The sequence below is a fragment of the Aspergillus tanneri genome (assembly GCF_003426965.1).
Source record: "Aspergillus tanneri strain NIH1004 chromosome Unknown AapTan_6_pilon_pilon_pilon, whole genome shotgun sequence".
Lineage (NCBI taxonomy): Eukaryota > Fungi > Ascomycota > Eurotiomycetes > Eurotiales > Aspergillaceae > Aspergillus > Aspergillus tanneri.
In genome coordinates, this window is record NW_022984633.1 from 2,778,974 (window position 1) to 2,797,621 (window position 18,648).

Genomic DNA, 18,648 nt, shown 5'->3' on the forward strand with positions numbered 1-18,648 from the left:
ACGACATACGCTTTTGTTTGACGGTATTATTATACAGTCAAACAGTCAAGTAATTCTTATTCCTTTTATAAGTACCACAGTATGAGGCCAGCTGCTTTGGTCTTCCTAGAGAAGCATGTTGAAGTACACAATTAGCAGTGGTTACGATTAGAAATGTTGTTGGTTGGAACTAATACATTGACCACAGCTCAACTGAGAAAACAACCGAAGCGCTATTTGTGGGGGTAAGCAGTTATAGCTAACTAAGAGCATTGTATCTAACTATATAGAGTTGCTTAATACTTTTTTTTTTTTTTTCTTTCTTCTTTCTATTTTTATTAGTATCTATTTTCACTATGTTAATATTATAATATAAACAAATATCTATTCTTAATCCAAGATCCTTTCTTAGTCGCCTATTATTCCCTGCCTTTTATACTAGTATCCAAAAAGCACTGTACATATATAAAGTATAATCTTAAAAATATAGTTAGTCACAACACAGAATTGCGCAACTAACGTGCCACGAAAAGAAAATTCACTAGTACTGTGAAGCTACAGTACTATCCCTAGATATATTAATCATTATAAAACTTACATTATATAATAGTTGGGCAGTAACAAGTTAATAGTACTTTAGTTAATTAATTTAAACTATATCTTGCTATATTAAGTGATTTATATACTTCCCTCTCCTTGAATTTTTAAGGACTAAAAAATGCTTTTCTAATTTATATCAATCCATTCTTCCCAGGTAAAATAGCTACAGTTGGAAGTTTTAGATCACTCAGCTGCTTTTGTGAGAGAATTCTGCTAATATTTTAGTTTTACAGCTTGGTAGGGAGCGGGGATTGTGGTTTGATCCATATTCCGACCCAACCATTCAAAGGCCTCCGCTCCTCTGGCCATGGCTCTGCAGCATTTAACTTTGAATTGATAAGGTCTTAAATTTCTCCGGAGCAGCGACTCCGGCTGCATTATATGTATAAAATTAGTGCATATGTATAGTTGATATTCATACCTTTCTCTACTAAGAAGTCAATACAGGTTTCAGTGAGAAGTTAAATTTGAATTGCAATGTATTGAAATGAAGTCTAAGGAAGTGGAATCGATGTGCTTAATGCATGACCTACCTAGCAGGGAATCTAGAAACTTCCCAGTGATCAGTATAGGGAATATTCTTAGGTTTAATATAAAAAGTGCCTATACAATAAGTAACGGAGTATAGAGTTCCCTGATTTAATATTAACTGAGGAGCCTATCTGTACTCCGTTATTCCTGATGGTTCCTGACATTGATCTATTTTACTAATATGAAAATATAATCTATTTACCTATAACCACATACTGTTATTGTATTGTTCTGTATAGGTAGATCACTAGTGTATATAGTACCTATTGAGTGTGATTATTTTTATCCCTTATATACAAAAACGGCTTATTTTGTGGTACTTGTGTTAACTACCAAAGCTTGGTCAAAACCAAACACAGGCTTTTTAATTTAAAAACAAAGTAAAAATGACATGGATTTTCGCATGTATAATTTTTATAAGAGTTCCATGCTTAAAATTCAGAACCCGATCCAGGTGTATATATGCTATGTGTATTAAACAATTACTACAAAAGCATAAGGAAAACCACACATATAAACTAAAGATTTAATCTGTTGTGGCTGGTATGATGTATAAACAATCTAAACTTACCATTTAAGATATTTTAATTTAGAGGAAGAAAGGAATCTTCGAGCCAAAGAAAGGGAGCCGGGCTATACTAAGTGTTTAAGAATGCCTCCCTCCCTCTCTATCCTCTGTGATCACTAGGGATTTACAGTACGTGGCATGGAATTCGGTACTTCTGCTGTACGTACATCGCCAAGCTTCAGCATGGAGCATCGATAGTCAGCGGACTATTCCAATTTCGGAAAACCTTGTTGTGACACGTGGGGCAGGCAATCGGCCTGCATGAATATACACAGAGTACGGGTATTCTCGTCTACACAAGTAGCCTTCTGGAAGTGGGCACATTGACCTGCAAGCAAAAATTGTTGAGAATACACGAAGATGAAATTTCACAGTCTCAACTGATGGTGGAATGATACCCATTGGGTGCCTGACTAGCACTGCCTAACGCCCCACTTCTTCCTAGCAGGGACAATGCTGGCCTGTTTCTTTTTCTGGAAACGGAAGTGTCAAGTGATATCACGTGACATGGCTGCGTCACCAGGAGGCTGGAGCCTTCCGTTTATCTCCTGACGGAAGGTTTGAATAGAAATGAAAACGATTCATAGCAGGTGCTTGGTTGGTTAAATTAATTACCCTCAACCCATCCATCGGTCCACGTCCCGATCCCACTGATCACGCCTTTTTCCTTTCACCGTTGAGCTTGCCTCTTTTCATTATTATCCCTAGTCCGATCTCGACAATCCGTCTTTTCAAACTGATCATGGTCACTATTGATCGATCTAGTCCCTGAGTCTCTCTTCCCCCCCGCCTTTCTATGAGCCTCCAGTTCTCTCCCAGAACACCATGGTTTCTACATCGCCTATCCCCGTTGGGTCCAGTATATTCTTCTCCTTTGCGCTCTTCACGATCTCGGTCCTCGTGTTATTACTTATCCGGCGCTTCCTAACTCTGCGGGCCACACCGGCCTACTTGATCATACCCGTCTTTCTCGCACTTGCGCTGCCTGCTAGTGTCGTGCTTCTGGTCCCTATTGACCTAGCATCAAGCTCGCGTGACGGAGGGAGCCCTCAGGCAATCTGGCTTCCCGATCGATTGATCTTGGTGTCCTGGCGTATCGCCTACTGGCTCATTTTCGTGCTAACGTGGTGAGTACTGCGCTCGGTTGATTTTTTGCAGCCATGGCTACCTATCGGAGGACTGACCTGTCTTCTCCTTTACTCTAATAGGGCCATTCTCCCATTACTTGGCGAATATATTGATTCGGGGTATCGTGATCCAAAGAGTCGCATCCAATACTCGATTCGTTCGAATGCCCGCTATCAGCTGATTGTTTTGTGCTGCGCGCTTGTGGGGTTGGTATATATCTCTATCCAAAATGGCTTTCAATTCAGGTCTATCAAGGCACTTGTCATGGCTCTTGCCTACGTCTGGGGTCTGGTTCTTGCAATCTATTTAATGGGCCATGGCCTTGTTTCTATACCTCGCACGCTGTTCCGCAATGCTAGTGTCAGCGGTCGGCTACGGAGACTCCAATCTCATGCCCCGCGACTACATGACCGCCTCATGGATGCAATCAATGACCTTGAAAACCTTGAATCCCAGGTCAATCAGCTGCAACGTCGTAAAACCGGTTCCGCTCGCGACTTTCAAGATTGGATTGAAGAGTTGGGCGAGTCGTCGACTCCGCCAGAGGCACGGTCCCTTCTCCAACCTACGGAAGGGTCGGACACCGTGCCAGCTGTAATCACAGAACGTTATATGGCAGATCTTACTCGACGGCTTCAGCGCGCTCGGCACCAAAGGGCCCGCTTTGTGGACGAGTGGGACCGCTTGGTGTTGACTGCCGCGGATTTACAAGCGATCATCAACTCGTCAGCGTCAAAAAAGCTGGAGTTTAGCCACTCTTCATATCGATCAACATCCCTGCCGCGAGTGAAGTTTTTGACTCCCTATATGCGGTACCACGTATACGTCCATCTCATTCCCAGTTCACGGCTCGCCCTGGGAGCACTGTTTTCGGCTGCGTCCGTCTGCGTCGTTTGGTCTGAATTGATCAAGTCATTGGCACCCCGACTGTCAATCGTGACGCTCTCAGTAGTCTCTTACCACAAGAACCCGGCGCCTGTAGGTTTTGGACGACAAGTGGCCGCCTCCGTATGGTTGCTGTACATGTGCTGGGCAGCATTGGTGGGTGTCAATGATGCCAAAGTCTGGGGCAATCGTGCATTGGTCCGCCGGAATACGTACGGCGAAAGCGCATGCTGGTACGCTGGGTTGGTGGCTCGGCTTACTGTACCGATCGCATACAATTTCCTGACCTTTTTACCGGAGAATGTCCGACTTGATACCACTTTTTATCAATTTCTTGGGCAGTACATCGATCTTACGCCTCTAGGAAAGGGGTTCGATTACTTTTTCCCCGTCTTCATACTTTTGCCCATCTGCGCTACGCTTTTCAACCTCTACGGCCGAGTAAAGAATGTCTGTGGATTTGGCCTCTTGGAAGAGGAGGAAGAGGACCTAGAGAACAACCCTGCCGGCTACGGGCTGGGCGGCTGGCGGGAAGGCCGTGACCTTATCGACAGGGAATTGAATGGCCTGGGGTCTCTGGCGCTTTCCACCCGCAGTGGACAGTCGCCGCGGCCGTCGAGTCGAGCGGATGAAGGCACACGGGGGTTTTCGTCCTCGCGCAACTCGGGGATCGAGGCTATACGATCGTCTCGGCCAGCCCGGGGAGCCACTCCCGTGTCTGCTCCGTTGGAGGAGGGGGACCAGGAAACCTTCTTCCAATCTTTTGCCCACCGGGTCAGGAACACGTTTGAAACCGCCAGTAAACCGCAGTGGCTTCAGGGCGATGCATTCCGACTTCCGCGGTGGATGGGCAGCGAGGGCAACGGGGGCAACGATGGTAATAGCGGTCTTGCGCGATGGTTTGGAGGCCGGCCAGAGCCTGGCGGAGTTAGGCTTTAAGACTTGGGCTACCATGGCAAAGGCGTTTGATGAATAGATGTGCGACGTCCACATGTATGATATCGGGACCGGGATAATATATAAATGCTCCTTGTGATACTTTCTGATGACCATGACCTAAGTATGACTGATTGGCCATCGTGGGCTGCCTACTGCTGTTGAGGCGCAGGCAGCTAAATACCTAGGATGAACCTAAGTAGGTTAGCTAGACAGCTGCATCTTGCTTGCGCCAGACTAGACTTGAGCCCCATGCAGTTCAATGCTCCCCTTCCTTGCCAATTCCTAGGTGTCCTCAAGGTTGACCCAAAAAAAGTGGCGGTTGCGGCAAAAAATCAGCCTGGGGAGGCTCTCCGCCTTGTTTCACCTCCGATGCTGCTGCCATGACCTCAGCAGATGTGTTCCCTTCTTTTCCTTTCCTTTCGCCGGCTCGTTCCTTTTTTAACCCTACAAATTCCATGACCCCGCTGTTATCGCACGTTTCTCAGTCCTCCCTGGGCGAGACGTGTGCTTTCTACCTGGATTACCTTGCCGTCCACGCTCCCCAGTCCCTTCGTTCACTGCAGCGCAAATTTGTCCCTTCCCTGTCCTCTCCCCCGCCACACCACGCCTTTGTCGTCGCTGATAGGCCCACGCTCATCTTCACCCTCCTCGCCTGTGCCATCGCCGCCGCCGTCGTGATCGTCATGTCTTGGCGCAGCCAGTTCACCAACTTTTGGCGCCGCTCCCCTCAATACTCTGGCGTCCCGAACCCGCCGCTCGTCAGTGACGGCGATTACAGCTACATCTCCCCCAATGACATTGTGGGGCCGCCAACGCGGTCATACGGGAACCAATATCCCCAAGACACCGAGCCGGATACCCTGCTCCTGAAACACCGTCGGAATACCTATGAGCTGCATTTCCCCGCGTACGCGATCAATGACGGTGCGCTCAGCGTGGGCCAGTTGAGGCAACGAGCTGCGGAGGTGACACGCACGTTGGATCCGAAGCGGATCCGTCTGCTCTACAAGGGGAATTTGTTGGATGATGACTCACTGCCCTGTCGGTCGGAGGGACTCAAGCAGCAATCGGAGGTGCTCTGTGTTGTATCGGAGGTTCATCCGGGAGAGAGCACGCCTAGTGATGCCTCTGATGCAGAGGCGGACAAGCCCCCGGAGGATGCGCGTGAGGGCACCGAGAAAAAGAGGACCCGTAATCGCAACCGGAACAAGAACAAAAATAAGAGGAAAAATAAAGATAAGCGGGTCAATGACACCAACGGCAGTCTCGCTCCGCCATCAGCGGATCAACTGCGGCCCTCGTCTTCCGGGCTGCCAGCGTCCTCTCCCAACTTGAAAGCCTTCCGCACCTCAATCGAGCAGGTTCAAGCATTGATGTCGTATTTTCATACTGAGCTGGTACCCCTATGTGAAGCCTACATCGCTGATCCGCCGACGGAGCTGAAATCGCGCGACTTTGAACATAAGAAGCTGAGCGAGACCATCTTGGCCCAGGTGATTCTGAAGGCGGATGGCATTGAACCCGACGGCCATGAAGAGACTCGAAACTTGCGCCGGGCTCTAATCAAGGAAACACAGTCGATCCTTGCGAGACTGGATCAAGCGGCGAAAGAATAATCGTTAGCAACCGCGCCCATTTCTTTGCTCCGTCCATCCCCATTTAGTTGGATCGCCCTTTATCCACTGTACATGTGAAACAATATACGCAAAGATGTCTTCTCTATTTTTTATTTTTATTTTTTGGTTCTTTCATGTAATTTGACAGATAGAGGCTTTCAGCAAAGACGGCATGGGGTTTTTGGATTTTCTTGGATCATGTACTACGAGAACTAGATGACGTCCGCCACATGGTGGAAATATGGGCTCGGATGCTGAGAACTGTCAATAAGAGCATGGTAATGGCGTCTGGGATGTACCTGAGATATGTTGCAGATTATTGATTATTGGATTTGGCTTGTCACACCGTACTATTTAAATCCCAACACACGTGCACGGCTGGCCACATTAGAGCCGGAACCGGTAGTGAGTGACCATATCTTGTGTCAGTCCGAGTCTGTTTAGGTAAGGGGAGTCCATCAAGCCTGGGTGGGTGGCATGGTGGCGGAGGTTTCCAAACCGGCTTTTTCTGACTATGAATGCGGCCTGCGCGCTTGATATGCAAATAAGAGGATTCTTCGTAAATGAAAATTTCCCCGAAAGAGGAGGCAGGTGGTTGGGAGTGTGTATCTCAATTGAGCCGCTGGTGTCGCACACCCAGGGGGTGGACGCCAAATATGACCTCGGAGGATTTAAACAGCTCTGAAGAGGGGCAGTCAATCTATTGGACCCGAGGCATATATGTATCATATCATACATATCCCCCCATGAGACGACCTCGGTCAGGGAAATGACATATTCGACTGATCGACTGCCACTGGACGAATTCGCATTTCAGAGATTGTCTCAGATCTCATGAAGGAATGAGGGATGGCCCAGTTGGGCAATGAGCTGCAGTCCAGGGGCACATTAAGTTGAGACAGACAGTTGTGAGCCATGATCGCACATGGACAAGAAGATAGGTGAGAGTTTGGCCAGGAAGATGCAAAAGAGTGTATATACAGACTTAGAGCTCTGGTCTGTCTCCATCCGTCCCATCCATGCATGGTACGCCAACGGGAGCTGCTCACCCACCGTTATTGTGGTGGCCTGCAAAGTATACTTGGGGATGGAGCGATACAACCTATGTTCTAGGCTGTCTCCACCACTAGCGCTGCTGTCTAACTGTGATGGCAGAAAACTAGCGGCGCCCCGTGTCTCTCGTTTCTTTCTTCCTCGCTCTGTCTGTCTCTCTCTTTCTCTCCCTCTCTCTCTTACTTTGCTTCTTCTTCTTCTTCTGCTTCTTCTTCGTCCTTCACTCTATCCCATCCCCTCAATACTTTCCCTTCTCCTAATCAACGAGAGACCACAGACAGAGCTCATCAATCTTTCCCTGTGTGTCTCTCTCCGTCCAAAGAATTCATTCGACTGACCGCCAAAAGTCCCGCCACGACTTTGCTTCCACTCACTCCTTTTCCCCGTTTCTTTTCCTTCCCCTCCTCATTTCGTTATCTCTTGCTCCCCTCAGCGGGTTTCAACCCCCTCTATACTGTCATTCATTCTCTTTGTCAGTGAATTACTTGTCTGTCGTGCTTTTACTTTGTCATTGTTTGTCCTGGACCGATTATCCCTTTGATCAATAGGACTGGACCCGGAGTTCCCTGCCATCCACCGCTGGCCTATAATATCGAGCGAACCTGAGGCATATCCACGGTACCGTGTTCGCCACGACCCGAGAACCAGCAGCTGCAATAGCCATATCGAACCTGGAAAAACAAGCTAATCCCCACTTGGGTCCTATTTACAATCTACTGCTTCGGGTCGACTTTTACGTCCTTGCTTCCTCTACCCCTTTTCTTCTTCATACGACCGCTGTCGATATTGTTAATTGCCTCTTCTTCTCTGGATCTCGCACGGTTCACATAAATCACGATTTAGGGCTTCAGCTCAGTGGCAGGTGAGAATTTCCTGGGTGGTCCGTAGTGAGGTTTGGTACGCCTAAGGGAATGGCCTGATCGGCAGGGACTCTGGTGAATTAATTCTCCCTTAAAAAAAAAAAAAAAAAAAAGCAAAGAGAATTGCTCTCCCCCCAACCAACCTCTCTTCAACCGCCAGACTATTTGACAAAAGGTTCCAGCTGGACTGGCCTTGTTTTTTTGAATTATCTTTATGCACGCTGGAATGGCGGGGACAACCACTGCCGCGTATACCGCAGATGTTTGGACGTCGGCCGGCACTGTAGATGGGAGCCAGAACCAGTGGGATTATGCCGTCCCAGTTAGACAGAGTGTAAGTATCTGTGGTCGGATATCTCTTCTTCCCTGTGCGGCGAGATCGACGGGGTATGACGTTTCGGTATCTGCCGACGTTTCTCTGTTACCCCTCCCCCCCTCCCTTATTGTCTGCCTTGAGGCATGTGTAACATATGATTGTGCTGACATGTGCTTTGGTAGAGTACCGTCCGTCGCACCAAGTCCCGATCGTCACACGACTCTACCCATGCTCGGTCGCGAGACCGTGCCTCCAGAGGGTCTCGCAGTTCATCTCTATCGAGACATGCCTACGCACATGACGCAGCACACCTAAATTCTCGTGGCCGTCATGATGCGAACCTCAGCCGTCGCGGAAGCGAAGCCGGGAGCTTGCGAGGCGCGTATGGACATGAGATGGTAACTCACAGTGTCGGGAATATCAGAGACTCGGCAGATACACACAACGAGGGACCTCTAAAACGAGGGGATATGAGGGAGGGCATTGGGTTGTATTTGAATGAGCTAGACAACGAGAATTGGATCCACCGGGACAAACTGGCGAAGATCGAAAGTGAAGAGCTGCACCAGGCTACGATCCTATTCCACCGCCGAGGGGGAATAGAGTCCAGTAGGCCTCAACGCGGGAGGAATCACGATTTGCACCACCCCGGCACCAGCGTGTCTTCTGTAACTACGCCGCCAACGACCGAGAAGTTGGAGCCCTGGCCAAATCTTCACGATGAGCCTCGTGAATCTACCCGCTCCTAACCGATTTGAATAGCGGGGATGAGCGCCAGAATTGGGATCTCCGAAGGCCCGAGGAGATTGCCGCTGATGACAATGCATCGAGCTTCTATCAGAATCCCGGGCTGCGTAAGAGCTCGTCCCGTATCCCCATCTCCACGGCGAGCCCGGCACCTATTTCGCCCGAGCAGCTTGGTCGTGAATTTCCAATGCAACGCGCCCGCGGACTCACGAACGGAGAGGAGGATGTGTTGACGATCGGGAAACCGCGCAGAGCCAGTGAACCCATTGTAGTGGATTCGATTGGAGATTCGACGCCCCCGGGTGGGAGTAGACCGGGGAGCCGCGGTATTCAGACCGGTCAGAATGGCCCGTCCAAGAAGACAGCCACCAAAGGGATGTCGGGATCAGGACCTCGGAAATCGTCTGCCCCTCCCGCGACGAGAAAAGCTACACCGAGAAGCCGTGCTACGTCCAACAATCAGCGTCCTACAACACGATCAGGCGACAACCGTCCAACACAGCCTGTCAATCGACCTGAAGGTGATCCTCCATGGCTGGCGACCATGTATAAACCAGACCCGCGTCTTCCTCCGGACCAGCAAATGCTTCCCACCCACGCACGAAAGTTGCAGCAGGAGCAATGGGAAAAGGAGGGCAAAACGCCGACAACGTATGATCGCGAGTTTGCCCCGTTAGCCATTGGCCCTGATGGCATGCGTCCTATAGAAGACAAGCTCGAAAAGCAGGAAGAGCCGCAGCCGCAGCCGGAGCCGCAGCCGGAGCCGCCTGAACCATTGAACCCTGATGGCGCTCCAGAAGTCCCGCTGCCGTCCAAAAGCCCCGAACCGAATACACGACCGGGGACGGGATATAGCACGATGCCCAAGCTGCAGGAACCTCCAGCGGGATTGACGCCTAAATGGAGTGCGCCTGTTGTCACAGCGCAGGAACCACCCGAAAAGAAGGGTTGTGGATGCTGCATTGTGATGTGATGGTAATACCTTCGGGACTTACTTTGCTCAGAATCTTTCCCTTTCCATTCCTGTCTCTTTTCTTTTTTATCTATTGGCTTGTTTATTCAGCGTATCAGGTGGTTTTGGTGTTTGTGATCTTGAGAATCTTAGGCATTTTTAATCCCTCCGGCCTTTTTTTTTTTTTTTTTTTTGTTTTTCCGCAATATTTATCATATATCTCATATCTATCAACCTTCACATTCCTCGTCGTTGATTTCCTTGCGGCTGTGGCATCGTCGTTCTTTGCAGGATTCCTCGTGGATATAATCCGATTATATTCGTTCACCTTTATCTCTCTTAACATGGTCAAGTTACCATTTCTTTGCAGATGGCGCCCGGATCCAGGACAAAGCGGAGTTTCCCTGCAGAGTGTCAACGTGACCAGTCCATTGCCTAACGATTTAACGATGCATTTTCTTCGGGGTCCTTGTCATTGATCTAGACTGATACTAATACCTGCGGGGTTCTCGTTCTGCATTCATGCTCATTCTGTCGTTGTCTTAGCGTGGCTGGGTTGGATCTATGCAAGGATAGAAGATTGATATCCTCTATATGAACACCGAGTAGTACAACAGATGTAGTTATACTAACTAGCTACATGGCTTACGGTGTAGTAGTTTACTAACTACTTCCCTAGCAATTAGTTAACCACTCTATGGGTGAGCTGCGAATACAGTCGAGCGCGCATCTGCATTCCCATACAGAATGATACTTTTAACTTGGGATATCCTAGCCATTCTACCTCTTTATTAATAACAATTTAATCTGAGGAATCTGTGGGCGCTGAATGGAGTGTATAATAATTTTTAAATATCTAGTATTATTAAATAACTACCTAGATATTACAAATTACCCAGTACTTCAAACCTGTTATATGTATCTGAGACCAAAATAAATTTCTTTTACAAAATATTTAATTACAATATCTATTTACGTACTCATATAGAATGAATTTGTCTGATATAAACCATAATAACGTAATCGGTAAGCGAGCGCCGCATGAAAGCGAGCGCCGCACCTTTGTATTCCATATAAAATGACACTTTTTGAGAGTCTAATATCATCTCAACAATAAAGCACCTAGGGGACATAAAATTAAATATACAGTATAATATAATACAGTGTATATATATATTAAGCAGAGAAATTTCCAGAATGAATATTTCTCCAGGTAAGATAAATTACAGCTGTATTTTTTATACTTTCAGTTGTCCTAGTATTTAAAGCCAAGAAAACTACCTAAAAACATGAAAATATAAAAACACCCTTTTTAGAGTTCATATATATGTTACTATCTTATCAAGATGTTTCTATATCTACTGGTGGTTGAGATATTAAGGTTTCAAAGAGTGCCATTTTATATGGAGTACAGAAGTGCGGCGCTCGCCTTCAATGCGCGGCGCTCGCTTACCGATTACGTTAGTAGAAAGTGAGTTACCATAACGTAATCGGTAAGCGAGCGCCGCATGAAAGCGAGCGCCGCACTTCTGTACGCCATATAAAATGGCACTCTTTGAAACCTTAATATCTCAACCACCAGTAGATATAGAACATCTTTATAAGACAATAACATATATATGGATTCTAAAAGGTATTTTCATGTTTTTAAATAGCTTTCTTGGCTTTTAAATACTAGGACAACTAAAAATATAAAAAAATACAGTTGTAATTTATCTTATCTGGAGAAATATTCATTCCTAAAATTTCTCTGCTTAATATATATATATACGTTATTATATTATACTGTATATTAAATTTTATGCCCTCTAGGTGCTTTATTGTTGAGATATTAGACTCTCAAAAAAGTGTCATTTTATATGGAATAGAGGTGCAGCGCTCGCTTTCATGCGGCGCTCGCTTACCGATTACGTTAATTAAGTAAGCATATCACATGACATCATCACGTCAGTCCTTAGCGGATTGTGAATTCCCCGTCATTATGTCCCTCCATCTTTCAACCTTTTCTTCTCTCATCTTTCTCTCTCTACCTACTCTAACTCCTCTGGAGCCCCGTCGCCCAAGATAGCGTCTATATTTTCTCGTCTTTTCGGGTCGTTTGCCGGTCCCTCTCCCGCAATGTCTGCCGCAAAGACCAAGGCTCAGACCCTGATCAATGAGAATGGTGTTGGTATGACTGATCTGAACTATATGTATGCTGAGGATTTCCATGTTAATATGATATGATTTGGTTTAATGTAGTTGTCTTTTCAAAGTCATACTGTCCTTACTGCACCGCAACTAAAGAACTCTTGAAGGAACTGGGCGCGAAGTATCGTGCTGTGGAGTTGGATCTTCTTGGTATGCCCTATCTTATTTTATGTTGTTTTGTTGTAATATAAGAATATATGGAAGAAGAGAGGGAAGCTAATAAGAATAGATGACGGCTCCGCTATCCAAGACGCCCTTCAGGAACTCACCAGCCAGCGCACCGTGCCTAATATCTTCATCAAACAGAAACATATCGGTGGGAACTCCGATCTGCAGGCTAAGAAGAAGGACCTGCCAGCTTTGTTGAAGGATGCGGATGCGTTGCAAGCTCGATCTATCTGTTAATTTCGATAGATAGATAGATATATTACTCGCTACTTATTATTTACTATTAGCAGTATGAATAAGGAGTAGTGAATAATATCTACAATACATACTATACAGAATCATTAGATCACCTTCTGAAGTACAGTTCCCACCGGTCGTTCCACAATCCCCATAACTCCGTCCACCACGCTCTGTCGCGCTCCCTCACTCGAGACATTCTTTCCCGCTAGATAATTCAACCAAACTAGTCGGCTGATGCGCTCATCCTGTACGCGACCCAGGAATCGAGCCGGTTTGGACTCATCCGGGTGGAACAATGCGTCCAGCTGGCCCTGGGCACTGCGCACAAGAAGCAGCGTCTGTCCCTTGGGCACGTTCTTGCGCTGTCCACCGCCAAACAGACCCTTGAAATCATTCATCGCTGACCCAAATGACTCATTCTCAAACTCGCTGGGGACTCCCGACTCTCGCGCCTTAGCATCAGCCTGTTGCGCACGTCCGGTGATCCCACGGACCCAGCCATCACGAAGATGCAAGAAGTCCGTGTTCCGTGTAGGAACAATCCGGAAGGCCGTCCGGAGACCGTCCTGCTTCAGAATCAAATCCCACACCGCGTCGCCCTTCTCCGGATCTAGGAGTAACCGTCTCAGCTGCTGTCGCTCCGTCTCAACAAGCGATGTCGCCGAGGTGGCCCCTAGCGCATCAATCACCGCACTGTCTCCCGGCGGGTTCACCGCCGTGCGGACCAGTCGCTGCTGTAGTTCTGTGATATCCGACTTGGCCACATACATGCCTACCACGTACACCTGGATCCGTAGGAACGATACCGTGCGGACCCCCAGTCCTAGCAGCTGGTACTCCTCCTCTTCGTTAGAGGGGACCTCATCCCCTGCTTTCAGGATGCTCGTATCAATCGATTTCGGCAGCGTGATCGTACTAGGGAAAAACGGAACGGAACTCGTGCCCGTAGCTACCTGCTCTGCACCATCTTGTCCCTGGATCCGAATCACAGACGGGCTGCTTGTAAACCCATCCGGTCCCTCCGTCTTCAATTTACCGTCATCATTTCCCTTTTCAATACCAGTCTGCTTGTTCTCCTTCGGTTCTTCCACCTGCGACAATCCAAATAGATCCAGCTGAATCACGCCGTACATCGCCACAGCGCAGACCGCGATCCCCGCCGCCGATCGCATCATCGACCGCTGATACCGCGAGACATCTTGCTTCTGAAAGGGCGTGTTCTCCGGTGCTCGAAGCGGGTTCTTCGCGGTTGGTGTCCGGAGACGGCCCGTCGTGGAGAGGAATCGGATGGGTTGTCGTACCGGCGCATTAGCTCTGGGGTATAAGCGACGGAGACATTGTCCGCAGGTGCGCCAGGGCATGGAGCCCGGGATGGATGATGATACTGTCATGGTTTTCTTCAAAAGAGAGAGAGTGTGTGTATGGGTTGAATTGACTTGTCGGGTGGTTTAGATGATGTGGTGGACGGAGTTAGAGATCCGGATCCGGATCACTGACCCACGTGACTGATTCTGCCCTGTTTCCTTTTTGGGGTCTGGGTATTCTGGAGGCTAAGGGTAGGATAGTAGAGGTGGTGAGCGAAGATGGTGTGCATTTGGGTTTATGCATATTGGAAAATGTAGTTGATTATAGGAAGAACATATTCATGTAAGTACTGTTCAGGGTATCCGCTAGTCAAGCACAAACAATCTATCCACACAGTACAGTACACAGGAGCACCCAAAGCTAGATACTGTTCAGCGCACTTCCACTTTGTGCGAACCTCCCCCACTGACACGAATAATCGCCCTGTCATCCGTATAGTTCACGCCTCGGGAAATATGGATTCCATCGATCGTGATGGATGGCCTCTCCAATCGCTTGAGAAACGGTAAGGCTAAATCGCCTCTGGTGCCCTCCGGAACTGACAACAACAAAGTGTACTGGTCCGACTTCTTTTCCCACGCCGCTTGGAACTTTCCAAGAGAGGTAGTGAACCCCCCCTGCACTGTCGTGAGATCGCCAAACTGCGGTGCAATCCTCCAGGTAAGGCCCCGGGGTGATGTGACAGAGAGACCAAGGACGTAGTTGGTCAACGCGGAGGTAGGGCCAGTAGACTGTCCATGAGCGTGAGAGACGTACGACTCGTCGTTGGCATATCCACGGTCATATCGGTATCCAAATGTGCCATTCTTCAGATATCCTTCGATAACGGTGCTCTCGGTGCCGTTAGGGTTGGTCAGATACCACCCCCAGCTGCGTCGGATGAGCTCCAGAGCTCTAGCCGGGTGGCCCGCCTCGAAATGTCCCTGGATTTCAAACGACGAGATGAACGGCGAGATATTCTCTGGTAACTCTGGGGCGACGGCCCCGATTGGGGTCCAGTTCTTAGTCAATATTTTCGAGATCTTCTTTGCTCGCTCCTTGTTCGTGACCCCGTAGAGCAGTGCCATGCTGTTGGCGTCCTGTGGATGAAGGCTTGTGTCTGTAGCGTTGTCTTTGAATGCCCCGTACTCGTTATCCCAACAGTGCTTGTTGATTGCTCTCCGGAGGTCTTCAGCTTGGGTGTTCCATTTGTTGGATGTGACTTCTGAGTTCTCTGCCCAGGAAGCAAGTGACACTCCGGTTTTTAGAGTGTGGTACAGGCTGTGGGAAGGTTAGCTGTGCGAATGAGGGAATCGAGATCGGAATCCCGGAAAAGGCACTCACATCATCTGTGCTTCGGAATTATTGTAGCCCTGCTGCCATCTGGCCCAATCGCGTGTGCCTGTCACATTCAGCAGGCCGCTGGACTCGTCCACTTTCCCGTAAATGTAGTTCATGGCTCTCTGATATCCCTTCCAGTTGTTCAGAAGAAAGTCCGTGTCATTGGTATAAAGGAAGTAGTAGTACGTTCCGATCATCGACCACATGTGATAGGTGTCCGAGTTCTTCTGGCTCAGTGGCGGTCCTGATTCATCGAATGCTCCGGTTGAGTTATCCTATACTGGCAGTCAAATCATCTCATTCTACAGGGACTCGAAATTGTAGAATACTCACCTGCGTATCGTACATCACTTGAAGAGCATTCTTCATACTCTCCAGGTCTCCAGTGCTAACAAATAAAGAAGGGATCGATATTCCCATATCCCCGGGCCATACAGCACGGTCTCGCTTCGCTCCATCCACAAAAATCGTATTTCCAGGTCCCATGGTTGCGTTGTTCACCCAGCCTTCATTGCGTATAGGAACCTGACGACCTGTGTTCACAGGGACCGTATTCGTCTGCAGGGTATAAGCGCCACTGTACCAGATTCGATTCAGCAGTTCGTCGTTCGAATGGAAGTACCCCTGGTAGGCTTGTAAATTGGGCCAGGTAGGTTGGAACCCGATTTCCAAACTCACATCCTCGATATGGACAGTTGAATCATCTTCCGCAATCAAATACACTGTCAAATATCGAAAGCCACCGCGGAGGTATTTATCGGACATGACAAACGACCCATCCTCGGGGTTAGAAAATGCCTCAAACAGCGCACCGTCGGCACCTTTAAAAGCTCCATTGGACGAATCGGACCACTTTCCAATCCACTGCTTTGCCTCGGTGAATGCCAATCCCAAAATGCCTTCGTCGCTGGACGAGTAATTCAGAGTGATAATGCCACCGACTTCAATCCCAAAGTCGAATACAACGCTCGACCCATTCCCGCACAGGGTGAATGGGATTGATCGGGAATATTTGTCGGGGGTTGATGGATTCCAAAGCGACAGGACGCTCTTGGGTTTGACAGTTCTCGAAGCGGGCGCATAGACATTTTTCTCCCAAGCACCTGAAAAGGCAGGGTTTTTAGGGCCGGAGCAGACAGTATCCCTCCAGCAGCTCTGCGCCGGAGAAAGAGTGGCCAAGGCTGAAAGTCCGACGAAGCCGTGTAACCAGCGCAGGATCGCCATATAGCAGTCAGGTAAGCATATGGGGGACCTGAGATTGAGCCCATCATCATCCGGCGTCCACGGCCGTCCATATAGCTAGTCGCCCGACATGACTAGCGTGGGCCAATGGTGGTCTGTGTTGGTGCGATTCTTGCGCAAGGAGCCAAAGAGGGGTTGGGATTTCTTGTGTTCTCGCCAAACTTATTGGGCTCACCCACGATGCTTGTCCGGTCACCAACGGCGTCACTTGGGGGTGGCTTTGGTGAGATGGTAGGGTACTAGGCCCACTTGGACCCTGCATCAACGTAATGAAAGTGGTCGAAGGGGGTCTCCTAGTTTGATGCGCCAAGGTTTAGACGCTTCTTACTCCACACCAGTTGAAGAAATCCTGGTCAAAAAGCAAACGAGTCGGTCACTGGAACTGCAGACACCCAGCACAAAAAATCATGATCACTGGGGGCAAACAGTGTCGGCCGAGCATCATTGGTTGAATTTCCATCCAGTATACCAGGCCAGCAGTAATGGGCTCTAAGTTGATGCTTCTTCGTAATTGACCTGACCATCTCTGAGGATATCAGTACCATGATGGAACTATGTGTATCAGGATGAAACTGTCACTGAAGCGATGAAGAACAGAATGTTGAGCATAACTAAGAGGAGGCAGGATGGAGAAGAGTGAAGAAGAGTAAACGCTTCAACAAGACGGTGACACACTGGCTTTCAAGAGCAGTAAAGGAGAATTCAGGCCAGCATTTCCTTCCATTTTCACGTCTGTCTTTGTCCTTTCTTTGGCTCTCACATTCGTCAGTAATACTCCCAACGTCAAGTCAAGGACAGCATCTGCACTATCAAGGCAGACAGAAGTCAGTGGATGATGTGCTAACCCCCCGCAGACGGGGGCATCCTCCTCCCAGAAGATTAGTCGTACTGGATCGTATCAAGATTAGATCCGGTTCTACATCATACAGAGACCCAATGGGAGGCGTCTATGGCGATATAGCGTCTGGTACACAGCCAAATCAACCTGCCCTTTGGAGTGTGTGCGACGTCGGGGTTGAGAATTTCTTTATCAAAGACTCGCAACTTTAGGCTCTAAGCTATATGAACGGCGCCAATTTGTCCCTCGCCAATATCTACTGTCATGCGACTGTGATAGACACATTATAGGCCATAATTGGGTTCAGAAATACTGGTGGCTTTGGTATGCCGGTGTTAGTCATCGAGTATTCGATTGAAACGCTGGCGCCTGAAAGATACAATGGATGCTAATAACGTCTATTTCATTATATTTGTGTACCAAGGAGAACGCAACTGCATCGCAATCAAATCCGGCTTTATAACATCAATATGCAGATGGATCGTGGGGATATTGTATTGCTAATGGCAGTTTTGGGTTGGTGTTTACATGACTCGAGCGTAGAGATGTGCGAGTGGACAAAGTCAAGTGTTTGGCCTCTATGAATCTAACTATTCAGCTGCAATGGCAACGATTGTTCGTTTTCTTGATTGACTCTCATGACCATCTCCAACATCTCATTCAAGAAATCCACTGGCTATGTACAAGACATCAATTCCATGTCATTTCCAGTAGAATTGGTTTCGTTGTTTTGTCTTTATTTTTCCCATCTTTTTTTTTTTTTTGTTTTTTTAGATCGTACCATTTGTTTTACAAATATAGAAATCTAAATATTGTCTAGACGCATGCATAGACGGGAGGTTCTAGAGGGGCACTTTCCATCTAGTTGTCATTCTAAGGGCGCGGGGAATCTGAGCCCCCTCGAGAAATAAAGACCGGTTTTACTACTAACCAGTGTTTCTGGAGTCATAGTTTATACATTTTATTTGCTACTCACCTGGCCAACACCAGTACATACCTCACCTATATTCTCCTTTCCCTTAGTATTTTGAAAATTCAATTGTTGGACAGCCATGAAGACGCCTTGGATCGAGACCCCTCTAATTGAGTCGCCGGCACTGTCAAAAACAGC

General features: G+C 48.0%; 6 protein-coding genes across 6 annotated transcripts; 4 read left to right on the top strand and 2 right to left on the bottom strand.

The window, feature by feature from the left end:
* Window positions 1-2,503: 2,503 nt before the first annotated feature.
* ATNIH1004_008940 (LMBR1 domain-containing protein) lies at window positions 2,504-4,630 on the top strand (the record flags this gene model as incomplete). The annotated part of the gene is made up of 2 exons (XM_033573542.1): window positions 2,504-2,805; window positions 2,887-4,630. The coding sequence occupies 2 exons, from the start codon at window positions 2,504-2,506 to the stop codon at window positions 4,628-4,630; spliced, it is 2,046 nt and encodes a 681-aa protein (XP_033424094.1).
* Window positions 4,631-5,085: 455 nt separating this feature from the next.
* ATNIH1004_008941 (uncharacterized protein) lies at window positions 5,086-6,246 on the top strand (the record flags this gene model as incomplete). The annotated part of the gene is made up of 1 exon (XM_033573543.1): window positions 5,086-6,246. One exon carries the CDS (start codon window positions 5,086-5,088, stop codon window positions 6,244-6,246), a length of 1,161 nt encoding a protein of 386 aa, XP_033424095.1.
* A 2,139-nt stretch (window positions 6,247-8,385) lies between these two features.
* Window positions 8,386-10,195, top strand: ATNIH1004_008942 (uncharacterized protein; the record flags this gene model as incomplete). The annotated part of the gene is made up of 3 exons (XM_033573544.1): window positions 8,386-8,493; window positions 8,658-9,169; window positions 9,238-10,195. The coding sequence occupies 3 exons, from the start codon at window positions 8,386-8,388 to the stop codon at window positions 10,193-10,195; spliced, it is 1,578 nt and encodes a 525-aa protein (XP_033424096.1).
* Window positions 10,196-12,292: 2,097 nt separating this feature from the next.
* On the top strand, window positions 12,293-12,769 carry ATNIH1004_008943 (glutaredoxin; the record flags this gene model as incomplete). Its single annotated transcript, XM_033573545.1, has 3 exons — window positions 12,293-12,344; window positions 12,416-12,514; window positions 12,594-12,769. The coding sequence occupies 3 exons, from the start codon at window positions 12,293-12,295 to the stop codon at window positions 12,767-12,769; spliced, it is 327 nt and encodes a 108-aa protein (XP_033424097.1).
* Window positions 12,770-12,873: 104 nt separating this feature from the next.
* AIM18 (chalcone isomerase domain-containing protein) lies at window positions 12,874-14,163 on the bottom strand (the record flags this gene model as incomplete). The annotated part of the gene is made up of 1 exon (XM_033573546.1): window positions 12,874-14,163. One exon carries the CDS (start codon window positions 14,161-14,163, stop codon window positions 12,874-12,876), a length of 1,290 nt encoding a protein of 429 aa, XP_033424098.1.
* A 345-nt stretch (window positions 14,164-14,508) lies between these two features.
* Window positions 14,509-16,681, bottom strand: ATNIH1004_008945 (putative alpha-L-rhamnosidase B; the record flags this gene model as incomplete). Its single annotated transcript, XM_033573547.1, has 3 exons — window positions 14,509-15,397; window positions 15,461-15,732; window positions 15,791-16,681. 3 exons carry the CDS (start codon window positions 16,679-16,681, stop codon window positions 14,509-14,511), a joined length of 2,052 nt encoding a protein of 683 aa, XP_033424099.1.
* Window positions 16,682-18,648: the final 1,967 nt, after the last annotated feature.